Consider the following 15,339-nt stretch of genomic DNA (forward strand, 5'->3'; position numbering starts at 1 on the left):
TATGAACAGAATACAAAATAATTCTTTTTGAAGGAGAATGGCAATTAACAACTGGAGGATTAGTAAAGATTCTATGTAGGTGAAAGTGTGTTTTGAAGTAAGTTTTTATGAGATGGTTGGTAGGAGAGAATTTCCGGTATAGAGGATAGCCTATAAAGAGACATAGAGACAAGAGATAAGTAAGCCTGTTTGCCTAGAATATAGAGTACAGTAGAGAAATAATGTAGTATCAGTTTATTGTGATAGGTGGCTGTATGATTCTGAGAAATTTTAAGTTCCAGATAGAGTAGTTTGTATATTATCCTAGAAACTACTGAAGCTTTTTGAGCAGGGGAATGACAGTCAGACTTGTGTTTTAATATTAATTAAAAATATTAATTTTTTGCCATCCACACTTAGAGAATGAACTATGAAATTTATATGGAGATCAAAGCATACTATTTTCACCTTTTAAAAATTTGTTTTATGTTTTTTTTCTCATTTTTCCCTTTCATTCTGATTTTTCTTTCACAATATGACTAGTGTGGAAATATGTTTAACATGATTGTACATGTATAATATCAGATTACTCACTGTCATAGGGAGGGGTGAGAGAAGGAAGGGAGGTTGAAAAATGTGGAACTCAAAATCTTACAAAAAACTGAATGTTGAAAACTATCTTTACATGTAATTAGAAAAAATAAATTTAAATTTAAAAAGGGAAAAAATATTAATTTTAAAAATGTGTATGTTGAGAATGGATTGGAGGAGAGACACTTGACTCAGATATATCAATGAAAAGACTGTTTCAATTTTTCAGGTAAGAGGTGATAAAGACCTGAACCAGGGGGATGGCTGGGTGAGGAGAGTGGAGATGCAAAGAAGAGGTAGAATTGACAGGAAGGAAGGAAACAAGCACCCATTATGTTACAATCATGGTGCTATATGCTTTATAAATATTATTTGATTCTTATAACAACCCTGAGAGGTTGGTGCTGTAATTCTATTTTACATTTGAGGAAACTGAGGCAGATAATGGTTACCTGATTTGTCCAGAGACACAGAACTAATAGGTGTCTAGGTTTGAACTGAGGTCTTTCTGACCCAGACCCAGTGATGTAGCCATACCCTTCCTCCCCCCAGCTGCCTATGGACTTGTTAAATGTAAAAAGATAGAGAGTCAAGGATGACTCCTAAGTTTTGAACCTGAGTAATTGGAAGAATGATGGTGTCTTCAAGAAAAACAGAGAGAGTAGAAGAGGTAGATTTCACTGGGAAAGATAATGAATTTTGTTTTAGCCTTGTTGAGTTTGAGATGCCTTTGTGACTTCCATTTGAAGTCTTACAGGGAGTTGGAGATGTATAGTTGTAGCTCAGGAGAGAGATGAAGGTTGGGTGTTTAGATTTGGGGATCATCTGCCTAGGGATAACATGGAAAAAGATGAAACCACTTAGAAAGCATATAGAGAGAAGAATAAGGGGTATAAGGTGAATGATGATTCAGCAAAGGAAACTGAGTTTTCACATTATTGACTAGCAGACTATTAAAACCCTCTTTATTTTTTCAGATAAACTCTTACCTAATCTTGTTTTCCTGATCTTGTGAGCTCAAGTAGTATTTTACATTTTTCTCTATTGAATTTCACCTACATAGATTTTAGCAGATTTTGTAAACCAAAATATTAGCTACTCCTCTAAGCACACCTCTTGTAGACATTGAGTTTGCAGAAGATTCCTAAATTTTCTGGAGAACCACATGTTCCCTTCTCTTTGAAATAAATCAACCAGTCGTCCACAGCTTCCATTACTAAAACATCTCCATTGACCCAATCCTGTGTCTATTGTTCCTTTTTGTGTCTCCAAATGCTAATACTACTTGTACTGCTAGTCTCATCTGGCCATGAGAAACATTCAGTCATTAAGTTCAATTTCTTCAAGTTACAGTAAGGAAAACTGAGAATAATTTGCTTATGGTCACAGAACTGGTACCAACACTTAAAACTTCTGTTTGGATGTGATTGGGAGTGGGAAGAGAATAAACTAGAGTAAAGAATAAAATATGACTCCAACATAACTCAGGTTACAAGCATGTAGACCATTACCTCTCCAACTATATAAACTCTTCCTTTTCAGTTTCCTGGTAGCACTAGTCTTTTCATAAAAACTATTACTAATACCTAGGAAACTTATATTTTTCTCCTTTCCTGATTAGTGAATATGTTATGGAACCAAGTAGGGGGCTTAAATTTGAAGGGGGGAAATAAATCAGCAAATACTTGTCAGGTACTAAGCAACTTCAAGACACTGAATTAGGTCCATGGAAGATACAAAGAAGAACAGCAATTTTGCCCTTCAGGAACCTAGAGGTTAATGGAATAGACCAGACAATAAAAAGATAATTATATGACTTTATATGTGATAATTTAAAAACGACAGATGTTGACTGCAATTAGTAATGTTAGAGGATTGTGAGCCATGAATACAACTTCGAGGCCAGCTGAAGAAACCAGAGCTTGACCAGAGGAAGTATCAAAGAACAGAGAGGGAAGTGAGATTAGAGGAACAAAGGAAAGTACACAAAGCCCCCTGTGAAAAGATGCCTGCTATGGACTTATATACACTGCATATTTTGACTAGATCTATATTGGAAGTACAATTCATGATAGGGCAGTATATTCTCTATGAATTTCAAATGCACCCCTTTTATAAATGCAGTCAGTTTTCTTGCCCCAATTTAGTGGACTACTTTGTGTCCAGGCCCACAGAGAAAACCATTTTCGTGTTGTTCATGCATAGCATAGCAGCTATCTCTTTATTCCTTAACATTTTGGAAATATTTCACCTGGGAATCAGGAAAATCATGAAGGCATTATATAGAGGGTCTAGCACTGAGACTGATAAAGGGTCTCTGCCACTCAAATTGAAATTCATTGAAGTAACCCTTTCTTTATTGCCTGAGAGGCTTCCATTGTTCCAACCTGTTCAACATATCTGGCCAGAGCAACAAGTAATTGGGATTGATAATATACACCATAAGCAAATTTGGCAACCCTATCAGCACAACCAGAATGAGGGAGAACATCCACCTGAAAAAAAACTGGTTCCAGAGGGATCATCTCCCTAGAGGGCTCAGATTCAGCTCTGTTTGTCCGTCTTCTATTGTGGCCTGTCCTTTCAACATCAGCACCACGGACAGCAGCCATGGTCTTCCTTCGGCAGGAGGGGCATTCTTTCCAGATGGTAGATGGGCAACCTTGCACATTGCCCTTCCTGCACACTATAGCCCAGGGAGCAGCCCCAGATTCTCTGGAACCACCTAAGCAGATCCTCGATAGACCTGACTACTCACTGCAGCAAGGGCAGCATGGGAGAGAGGGTTTTGACTCAGCAGAGAGAGAGGTAATCCAGGTAACCACAAGGCCAGTTACCTATCCAGAGCTTCAGAAAACTCTGAGTTCCCACATAGCCCTGTCTCTGATGTCCAGCCCTGGGGAAATGACAGTGCCTCCAGCTCTCCACCTCTACCTCCAGGTACAGGGCAAAGAATATTAATGGCAAGCAAAGACCAGCAAATCCCTGCTCATGTGAGCTATACCCTGCTTTGTGTAGTTGTCAACATACTTGAGTGCTCTAAACTCACACTCTCTCTCTGTTTTCTTCCCCAGGGATACCTTTTCATACCTGATAAGGAATAGTGATTGGTGGAGGGGAGAAGAGGAGAGAGGATGTGACTTTTTGAAGGATCAATTATTTATCTGAGTCATCTTAGTTTTACAGAAAAAAAAGTATATCGTGCATATGAGCAAGAAGCCACACTATTTGAATATCTTTTGCATCTTAAAAATGATCTTCAAATATTTCACAGTAAAGATTTAACAATTTTTTTAGGTTTTGTTTTTTTTTTTTTTTTTGCAAGGCAAATGGGGTTAAGTGGCTTGCCCAAGGCCACACAGCTAGGTAATTATTAAGTGTCTGAGACCGGATTTGAACCCAGGTATTCCTGACTCCAGGACTGGTGTTTTATCCACTGTGCCACCTAGCCACCCCTAGGATTTAGCAAGTTAAAAAAATAGTAGTTTCTTTTTAAGATAAAAGAAAGGAAAACCCTTTTTGCTTTTGATCTGGACATTAGACAAGAAGAATATTAGACAGGTTCTGCCCTCTGAAAAGCCACAGTTAGATAAGGGAGCTCCATAATTGTGATACCCCCAAGACATGAATCATTGGATTATAAATTTAAAGTTATGGGAGACTGGACATAGTGAGCATTTTGTCCAATTCCCTCACTTCCAAAGGCAGGAGGTATCTGAAAGTGTCATAGATCTGGAATTGTTCCTGTCTGTCACTATCAGTTCCTATTGTGATTTAAAAATAAACATCATTTGATAGGAACTACATTTCCCAGACTAAACTCATAAATGAAATGCTATATTTAAATTGCTTTATTAAGTACTATAGAAATGAGTTACTATAATTATTTCCCCTATCTTTTGTATTATAATGATTTCATATTTACATCAAGCTTAATATCGCTTACTGATTTATAGTGATAGATTACATTTATATAGTACTTTGTGAGTACATAATGCTTTCACAGATATGTATGTGTAAATATATGTATATATTTCATTTAATCATTTCAATAGCCCAGTATGGTAGATAGCTATTATCCCCATTTCACAGTTGAGGAAAACAGAGGCTCGGGAGGCTTGAAATTATCCCAGTCTCATTAAGTTAGTAAGTGTCAAGATCAGGCCTTAAAGCTTGTACTCAGTTTTGACTGTCTTGGTAGAATCTAAGCTTAATCAGAAAGGGAATCCTTCAAAGGCATCTTAAATGAGCTGTAAGGTTGAGCTTTTTTTTCTTTGTCTGAAGTATCTTCAGTTATCTCTTCTATCCTTTATTTCCCCAAGAGGAAGGCAGCATGACAACTTTTATTTCTGACTTTCTGACTCCAAATCCAGAGTTCTTTCTGCCATAATATAGATTTCAAGATGATATTGTCACTGAAATGGAGTCATCTCTAGTGTTCTTTTTTCCTCCTCTCTGTTCTCCTCCTTGAGGAGCTTTCATTGGATTTGATCTCTTTCCTGAGACCCTTCTTTCAACTAAGAATAACCCATTTCTTATCTGCTCTATTCAATTACTCTAAATAGTGCATGTAGAGCTAGTTCCTTGGATCTGTCTACATCACTGGATGATTTCTGCCACCTAGAGACCATTGATGGTAATCCCAATTAAATACAGTTTAAGTAACCATTTACTTCTGCTTATACTTGTATATGTAGCAAGATAATTTCATTGTTTCCTTTCCTGAAAGAATGACTCACAAAACATATTTCTTCCTTCCCTCCTTTCCTCTTTAAAATTCTTAAAACATTTTTATAATTTTTTTTGCATCACTTTAATTTCTGAATATAGCCCTTCTCCTCTACCTGGTGAGCCATTCCTTGATACAAAAAAAAAAAAAAGTCAGTGAAACTAACTTACACACACACTCTCCAAGTCTCATGCTTTATGCAATATTTTACATCCATAATCTTCCATCTTTACATCAAAGAAAAAACTTCCCTTGGTTCTGGGGATCTATTTTTCTCAAAGTTAGTACTTCTCATGGAATGTTCAGGGAGGACAAGAACCTTTGGTAGGACAGTCTGCTGAGCCTTTTTCAGGTTTGCTCATCTACCTTTGGTGTTCATCTAATTCTAATCTACCTAATTCTCACTTGCGGTTTCAAGAAGCTGTAGCATGGGTATCAGTAAAACCATCTTGGCAGATGGGTTAAACCAGTGTGGACCTCAAACCCCTCAATTAGTTATGGAAATGACTACCCCAAGTATGTGAAGACTTCTCCTAGTGTCTCCTGGTGACTCCAATGGCCAAGAAGAAGGCTTAAGTAGGTGCTGTGGAGTTCTTAGAGCTTGCTCGGATATTAAGGATGCCAAGGTCATCCATCGCGTCTTAGGTCATTTTCAATCTTCTTGACTTTCTTTCTGCCACTAAACTTTGATGACTCTGGGAGAGAGAGAGAGTGAGGTTGATCACTTTGTGAAAAACTCCCTCATTTAAATCCAATACATGGGCAAGTCATCACCCTATGCTGTCTTCTTTGAAAACAAAGGAAATACAACAAATACTCATCGAAAGCAATAAGTCAGGGGAAATCACACAACAGAATCTGTATACATTTTAAAAGTAGGCTTTTATTTTAGGTGTGACCTTGAGAAAACATATATTGTCTCTCATCTTCATCTTCTTTTCTTCTTTTAGCAAATTCTTTTAACTTTTTATAGCATTTTGTTTTTTTATTTGATGTTTTTTAAAAATAGAGTATTTTATTTTCATTTAAAAGCCAGGAGGCATATTGGCAGTTTGGGTCTTCCTCTGGAACCACAGATACAAAGTGATGATGATCCATCTGTAAATGAGTAAAGGCATTGTAGTTAAACCATACCACCCACAATGAAGAGAAAATCACTAAAGAAACCTACAGATTTATTTGTCATTCAAAGTTTAGTATGCTAAAAATATATCAATATCACTTCTCAATCTTTTCTCTTAGCAAAAGAACTTTATAAAAATCTTTTAAATATTAGACTTTTGTACAAATAGACCCTATAGTGATACAAATAATTTGATTTAATAGCTCATTTGATGCCTTTTTGCATTGATTCTCCTCCTCTCTAGATTCCTGAATTCCCTTTTTTTCTTTCCCCATTTCTTCTCAAGCTAGCATTTCCAGACATATTTTAACAAAAGCCAGGGACACTAATTCTATCCTTTGCTTTGCTATTCAACTGAAAAGGTCTATGAGTGATTTAAAAAAAAAGATTGAGTTTTTAAAAAAAAATTCAATCTATGCATCTGATGGAAGGAAGGTTTAGGGAAAATTATAGGATCATGAGTAGTTATTCAAAGTGGTAGGAATTTCTAGGATCACTGAAACAAAGATGGCACTTCATTTTTTTCTTTTTTTAAACTTTTAACTGTCAATTTAATTTTTCTCAATTAAAACAAATAGTTTTAACATTTATTTAAAATTTTATTGAGATCCATTTTCTTAACTGCCTTTCTCTTTCCTTGAAAAGGCAATACTTTATGTGTAGTCATGCAAAACATTTCCATATTACCATGTTGTAAAGAAAACACAGACAAAACCCCCACGAATAATGAAGTATAAAAGTATGCATCAGGGGCAATTAGGTGGTGCAGTGGATAGAGCACCAGCCCTGGAGTCAGGAGTACCTGAGTTCAAATCCAGTCTCAGACACTTAATAATTACCTAGCTGTGTGGCCTTGGGCAAGCCATCTAACCTCATTTGCCTTGCAAAAAAAGAAAAAATCTGGGAAAGTTTATACAAGTTTAAATTCTCATGAACAGGGAAGATCCTTTCTATAATTGTGATTACTTTTACAATGACATTTACAATGATTTAATAAAACCAAACCAGAAAAAAGTAGAGTTGTTCATCCTCATTATTAACGAACACTAGGATCTGCTATGAGTGCTAGATTTGAATTAGTGTGCTGATCATGGGAAGGTATAAAATTAAGATGTGAACAAAATTCCTCTAAATCAGATTTGTCATATCAAAGGATAATTCAAAAAGTTTACATTGAATGATTCTATGCTTATACAAAAATCTATCAATAATAAGCACAATAATTTCTTATTGATTGATAACAGTGATTATATTTTATTGATATATGTTGCCTTGACATAATAGATGCTTTCCAATAAATGCTCAAATATCTTCCCATGCACATAAAGTGCATTCCCTGAATACAAATCGTCTTAATTGGTAGAACATGCTACTTTCCATCTTTTTGACTTGTAGATTGACAAAAGTATTCTAGATTTCTATGTTCAAACATGAATTTGGGGACAAATCGTGGTATGGTGGTTAGAGCATTATACTTCAAATCAAGAAGACAGGTTCAAATCTTACTTCAGATATCTATTAGTTGTGTGACCTTAGATAATTTTTAATTAATTTTTTTCTATGGGGTCTCCTCTCTAAAATGAAGGGGTTGACTGCTAAAGTCCCTTCTAGTTTTAAATCCATGATCTTATGATTTTATGATAATCCTTTCAGGATTATGAAAATTTCGTTCAAAAGAACAGAAACTCAAGTTTTACTCATATAACATCAAACTAAGTTGAAGATTGAAAAAGAAGAATAAAGTTATAGGATATCATAGATACTCCTTCCTTCTTAATATATATATTTTTTTGGTCAAGACAACTTCTATTATTCTGGTTGAATTGTTTTTTAGAGTACCTATAGATACTAGGGCACTAAAAACAAAAAAAAATAATCATCTTACCCTGGAGTCTGAAGGATTCTTATTCATTGATGTTGTTGTCCTTCATTTTTCAAGAGGACCAGTGATAACCCAGATGATGTCTTGACTTGCCCATGAATTGGATTTAAGTGAGGGAGAGTTTCACAAAGTTATCAGCTTCACTCTCTCCCAGAGTTATCAAAATCCAGGGGCAGGATGAAAGTTAAGATGACTGGAAATGGCTTGGGTTGCAGTGGATGACATTGGCATGTTTGATATCTGACCAAGCTTTAAGCCCCTATAGCATCTTCAGTCACCTTCTTAATCATTGGAACAAATTGTTCTCACTCTCTCCAGAAGGAGTCTTCACATGCTTAGGGGTAGACATTCTTCTAATTTACTGAGGGTTTTGAGGTCTGCCAGTTTCCCTAGTTTAGCCCATCTGCCAAAATGGTTTTACTGATGCCCATGCTACAGCTTGTTGAAACCACAGGTGATAGTTACAAGTGGACACCAAAGGTGGATGAGCAACTCTGAAAATGACTCAGCATGTCCTCCCACCAGAAATTCTAGTTCTTCTTGAACAATCCAAACACTCACATTCACTGATAGCATTTGGTCAATTATACTAATACTGATTACTGAAAAAGTATGTGAAAAGTGAAAACATACAGAAGGATCGATTTTCCAGTCCAGGCTTTGCAACATTCTAGTTATGTCACTCTGGTCAAATCACTTCCTCTCTCTGAGCTTCAAGTTCATAATTTTTAAAATAAGGGTAATAATATTTCATCATTTCCTCAAAGGAGCTTTTCCAGAAGTGGTGGCACATTCCTATGAACACTTCCTGAAAAGACTGAGGATGCTGATTCTCTTGATCTTGGGAGCTCTGAGTTGCAGTTGAGTTAGAGTTTGGGTGAGATAGGGAGGCTTAGTCTTAAGGGGGGGGTGGGAAGCATTTTTTTTAATGAGGAAAGACTATAAACAATAAAATGCTATCTAAATGTCTATTATTTTTAGAAATGAGAACTAATAAATAATATAAGTAGGGCAAAAAAAAAAAGCCTACCAAAAAAACAGTCAGTGCTTGATGGTGACCTCTATGGAAAAGGGGAAGTAGGAAGTATTTAGTTTCATTCATGCTAACTTTGTAATTCACTCAGAACTAAAACACTATTTCAAAATAAAAGCTTTTTGAAAACCCATATTCTTTGCTCCTAAAAGACAGCCAAGATCATTAACCACACAGTCCAGACAATTTAGCCTGAGACGACTCCACTAGTTGGAAATCTGACCTGTGGGCTTTGGTGGGTGAAGATTGCACAAGATGTAAATTGGATTTCAAGAATAGATTGCAAAGCAGTCAACAGAACTGGATGTTAATTAATCACTAGGGCTTTAATCATGTTTTCTAAAAATGCCTGAAAGCTTTGTAAGATAAATGTCAATCTGCCATTAATAATAGCCCACAAGTGCTTTACATCTACTTAGAACATTAGCTTGGCATTTTCCATTATTTGGAATGAACCAGTAGTACCCTTGAGAAATATGCTGTAGAATTGATGGCATCAGATAATGACATATGGACACTATGCAAAATTTGGGCAAACATGAACATAAGTTCTGAGAAATGCCTTAAGGACCTCTAAATGAGAAAATAGCAAGTTGAATTATTGGAATCTTCATAAAGACATTTTTAACTGAATGACAAAGAGGCAGGCTTATCTATTGACTGAGATATTCCACTTCAGATTTTCTTGAAAACCCTTGAATCTTATCAGTTGGTGGACCTTTGAGTCCATTTAATTATAAGGCAGATAGGACCTCTAGAAGTCATTTAGGCCATATCCTACTCTCTGACATAAATGTGGAACTATGTCATTATAGTCAGGTGAGTATCCATAGACTTTTTTTTGCAAGGTAATGGGGTTAAGTGACTTGCCCAAGGTCACATAGCTAGTTATATTAAGTGTCTGAGATTAGGGGGTGGATAGGTGGTGTAGTGGATAAAGCACCGGCCTTGGAGTCAGGAGTACCTGGGTTCAAATCCAGTCTCAGGCACTTAATAATTACCTAGCTGTGTGGCCTTGGGCAAGCCACTTAACTCCATTTGCCTTGCAAAAACCTAAAAAAAAAGTGTCTGAGATCGGATTTGAACTCAGGTCCTCCTGACTCTAGGGCTGATGCTCTATCCACTTCACCACCTAGCTGCCCCATCAATTGACATTTTAAATATTTTCAGAGAAGGAGCATAAAATCTTTGGAAATCCACTTTTATCTGTTAACAATTCCAAGTTTCTGGGAGTTCTTCTCTGTCTTAGAAATACTTAAATCTGACAAATTTCTTTGCTACAAGACAAAATCAATAAGTGTTAATGAGAGGCAGTGGGGAGTGCATGAGGGACATCCTTGGAGTTAAGAAGACATGAGTTCAAAATCTATCTCTGACATCCAGGGGCTGTATTACACTAAGCAAATCATTTAACTTATTTGTCCCCCTAGATTACCCTCTAAGACTATAAATTATGTATGATCCTTAACAATGGAGGGAGTTTACATACTGAGAGTTCCTTCTGCCAATAAAATCACAGGTTCAGACCTTTCACTTCCCAAAAGTGATTGTTATTATTACTCAGATATTCTTTTTACAATGAGAAATGCCCAGGAAAGATTTCTTCTGCCAATGCTTCTCAGTCTTTGGGCTATTCTATGGGATAAATACTAGATCAAAATTCCAAATCTTCTTTAAAAAATCAGCTTTCATTTTGACTCATTTTTTTTTTTTTTGCAAGGCAATGGGGTTAAGTGGCTTGCCCAAGGCCACACAGCTAGGTAATTATTAAGTGTCTGAGGCCGGATTTGAACTCAGGTACTCCTGACTCCAGGGTTGGTGCTCTATCCACTGCACCACCTAACTGCCCCTGACTCAATTGTTTTAAGTGACTCTCTCTCCTTGTAACACTTTAAGATTTGCAAGGTATTTTAATGTTATTTCATGTAATTCCTACAATAGTATTGGTGAAGTAAGAAGGCAGGTGGTTATATTGCCATTGTTCAATAGAGGAAATTGAGGCACAGAGGTGAAATGATTTGCTCAAAAAAGCACAGCTGGTAAATGTCAGAAGCAGAATTTGAATTGAGTTCTCTGCTGATAATCAAGTCCAATGCTGTTTTCACCATAGTATTCTGTCTCATCTGTGTTCACCATGGGATCATGGGAATACAGATTTAGATCAGGGAGCAACTTTAGTAGTTAGCAAGTCCTGTACTTTCATTTTGCAGGTGAGATAATTGAAGGCCAGAAAAGTTAAATGACTTGCCCAAGGTCATGCAAGTATTGTGACTGGTCAGGAATTCAAAAGCATGCCTCCTTATTCCAAATCTCTTTCCATTGACTCCTTGATTTATATCCTTTGCCAACTTCATTGAACCTCTTGAATTCCAGAAGAACTTAATCTGTTCCTATCTTATTCTGAGGACTATAGCTCAAGGTGGGAGAGGTATTCTGTTAATTCAAGTCACAAACTTGGTGAGTAAAGATTATATTAACAATGATCTCTTCTCAGAAACTGAAGTGGATTTCTGTAATGGTTTGGACTGTTCATTTCCCAAAAAACTAGAGAAGAGACTGAAGCTGATCAATTCTTTTTAAGATTTGTGAAGTATTTTACTATGTTATCTCATGTTATTCCCTATGATAGCATTGATGAAGTAAGAATGGCAGGTGTTAATATTACCATTGTTCAGTAGAGGAAATTGAAACACAGAGGTGAGAATTGCTTAAAGTAGCAAAGCTGATGAATGGCAGAAGCAGAATTTTATAATCTTCATTACTCCTATGCTTTTCAAATATTTTGCTTCCTCCTCCTTGCCCATTATTATTTCATGAATCAGCTAGGCAACAGGGGATAAAAGTGCTAGGTCTCAAGTCAGAAAGACCTGAAATCAAATCCATCCTTGGATACCTGCTAACTGTATGATCTTGACCAAGTCACTACTTCTGTTTACATCATGTGTAAAATGGGTATAATAAGAGCACCTACCCCTCAGGGTTGTTGTGAGGATCAAATGAGATAATAATTGTAAATCATTTAGTGCAGGGACATAATAAACATTCTATAAATTCTATGATTATTGCTGCTACTTCTATCACCACCATTATCACCACCAACACTAGGAATATTAAAGAGAAACATGTAATACCAGAGCTCTTTCATAAAAATAACTTTCCAAATAATTCCTTTTCCTTTCTTTGGTATCCTGTGGAGGAGAGATTTGCCTATACATTTTACCAGACCCAATTAAGTGAAATTCATTTAGCTACCAATGCTCTGCTAATTCTTGCATAATTCAATCTCTATATATTCTTCTGTAACAATGAGAACTCTTCAAGTAGAGGCTGCTGAATTAGACCTTTTTCTGCTTTAAATAACTGGTTCATACAGCTAGAGCTGAAAGAGATCTTGGAAGTCATTTAGGAGAATCCCCTTATTTGAGAGGTTTTCCTTTGGTTCTTCTAAAAGCTTACAATTTTTAATATAAAAGTAGAAAGCTAAAAAACCATGATCCTTGACATTAAATTTTTTAAATTAAATTTTCTTTTCACTTCCAAATTTTCCCCCTCTGTTCTCCTCCTTCCTCTCCACCCTTTGAGAAGGAAAGAAAAAACAAAACACAAAACTCATTACATCTATGCTTAATCGTGCCTAACAATTTTCCCGAGTTTGCCATGTTAAAGCAAAGAAAGAAAATCTTTTTTAACCTGTGTTCTGAGTCCATTCCTTAGCTCTCTACTAGGTGGATAGTATGTTTCAATTGACATTACTTTTTGATTGCTAAATGAAAAGGTTTTAGATAGGCCTTTAAGCTTTGATTGTTTGATTGTGTGTTTGGTGGAAGACAAAGCAGTTTTCATTTCACACCGTGAAACTCCCAGAGGTTAATGCCTTTCACTTGAGTCCAACTCTTGTTGCAAAATAGAGAAAATCAAAGAGCAAAAATTATACAATTGGCTCAATTGCAGTTCCTCGGAATCCCGATTCTACTCACAGGGCATGGAGGGTAGTCTCTGAGGTAGAGGGGATGGGGGGAATCTCTAAAAAGTCCTTCAAGTTCTGCCCCCCCCCCATCCCTTCCACTCTTCTACAGAATATGCTCTTAGAACTTTCATCTGTCATGAAAAAATCATGCCTGTCTGGGGACCGAAAGCTCAACACACAAGAGCGGCAAATCGTCGGGAAATGAAATGCAAGGTTTTGAAAGAATTCCTGGAAACAAAGTAAGCCCGGATGAGCCTCACCTCCCACCCCCCGCAGCCCGAGTGCGGAGGGAAGCTTGGGTGAGATGGTGATGCTGTGGTCCCCTTCGCCTCCGCCCTTCCAGCCAATCACGCATCCCCTGGGCAGAGGCCGCAGCGGTACGGAGTGGAGAGATGCTCCCCGGGCGCGGAGCGCTGAGCGGACTTCTCTCCGTCAGATCTCTGTGTTTTATTACAATTAATCGGATTTCCCCTCCCAGTTTTAGCAGGCACGATTGAGAAGAAACTTGCCTCCCGGGAGGGAGTAGCTGCCTCTACCCCTGCTCCTGCCCTTGCCCCTGTCTTGCCCCTACCCCTGCCTCTGCCCCTGCCCTGTCCCTGTCCCTCCCTCTGTTCCTGCCCCTGCCCTGTCCCTGCCTCTGCCCCTACCCCTGCCTCTGCCCTTGCCCCTGCCTCTGCCCCTGCCCTGTCCCTGTCCCTCCCTCTGTTCCTGCCCCTGCCCCTGCCCTGTCCCTGCCTCTGCCCCTACCCCTGCCTCTGCCCTTGCCCCTGCCTCTGCTCCTGCTCCTGCCCCTTGCCCCTTGCAAACCGCATCGGCCCGGAATGCACCCGGCCCTGAACGCTCTCTTTTTGGGTTCTGGACTTGATATCCCAGATAATATTCCTCCTCTCCCCACCTCCCCATTTCCTGTCCCAGAAAGCTGGAGGACTCTTTCGGGCAGACGTGCCAAGTAATCAATCGGCCAATCAATCAATCAATCGGCATTATCTCCCGGATATACAAAGAAACAATTCCCCCCCTCCCCAACAAGTACCCATATAAATATGTACACGATAAAGACAAGAACTATAAATAAATGCATAATCGCAGTGGTATGTGTGAGAAGAAAGAGACTCTAGAGCCACATTTTTTTTTGGCGAGGCAATGGGGGAAGGGGTAAATGGAGGTAAATGGAAGGGGAAGTGACTTGTCCAGGGTCACACAGTGAGTGCTTGATGCAAACTTGAACTCAGATCCTCCTGACCCCAGGGCAGGTGCTTTATCTGCATCACCTAGCTGCTCCCGAGCCATGTCTTAAAGAAAGGGATTGTACAAGGAGGAAAGGAGAAGGGAGAGTATTTTAGGTATGAGGGATGGCCAGTGCAAAATGCATAGGTGGGAGATAGAATGAATGGTGTGAGGAACAGAGAAAGATAATACATATTCAGACTGGAAAGATAGGTTGGGAACAGATTGTGAAGGGCTTCAAATGCCCAACAGGAGAGTTTATATTTTATTTAGAGGAGATAGTCATTAGAGTTTAGAAAGGGCAGTGATAGGGTTAGATCTGTTCTTAAGGAAAAGCATTTTGGTGACTGTGTAGGATGGATTGGAGTGGAGCGGGGAGACTTGACTCTGCGGGACCAATTAGGTTGAAATAGTATGATGATGAAGGCTGAATTAAGATGGTAACTGTGTGAGTAGAAGGAAGCATTTAGATGAGGTTGGGTCTGCTAAAATGCTGTGGAAAAGAACATTTCATATGCGCTTTTGTTCCATAGATAACTGATTCAAAGACTTCTACATGAAACTTCTCCTGATTCCTCTCCCAGCTGCTAGTGCTTGTAGTCCAAAAATATCACCTTGTATTTGTTTCATATATACTTATTTAGCTATGCATATAACTAAATGAAGCTCCCTGAAGTACTAGAAGGAAAAATAAAAGAACAAAGGCTATTAGTTTTTGAATCCCTAACATCTGACATATTGATTGATCGACTGCTCGATACCATTCTACTAGTGGTCATAGTACCTTTGGATCATAGATCTAGAGGTG

General features: G+C 38.0%; 1 protein-coding gene across 1 annotated transcript; it reads left to right on the forward strand.

Annotated features, from left to right (window-relative positions):
- Positions 1-2,458: 2,458 nt before the first annotated feature.
- Positions 2,459-13,509, forward strand: GJA10 (gap junction protein alpha 10; the record flags this gene model as incomplete). The annotated part of the gene is given in 6 exon segments (XM_074190026.1): positions 2,459-3,066; positions 3,068-3,147; positions 3,150-3,346; positions 3,349-3,376; positions 3,379-3,584; positions 13,414-13,509. Coding segments are annotated over 6 exon segments (1,215 nt in total), but the record flags the coding sequence as incomplete, so codon positions are not given.
- Positions 13,510-15,339: the final 1,830 nt, after the last annotated feature.

This window comes from Macrotis lagotis, chromosome 5 (assembly GCF_037893015.1).
Source record: "Macrotis lagotis isolate mMagLag1 chromosome 5, bilby.v1.9.chrom.fasta, whole genome shotgun sequence".
Lineage (NCBI taxonomy): Eukaryota > Metazoa > Chordata > Mammalia > Peramelemorphia > Peramelidae > Macrotis > Macrotis lagotis.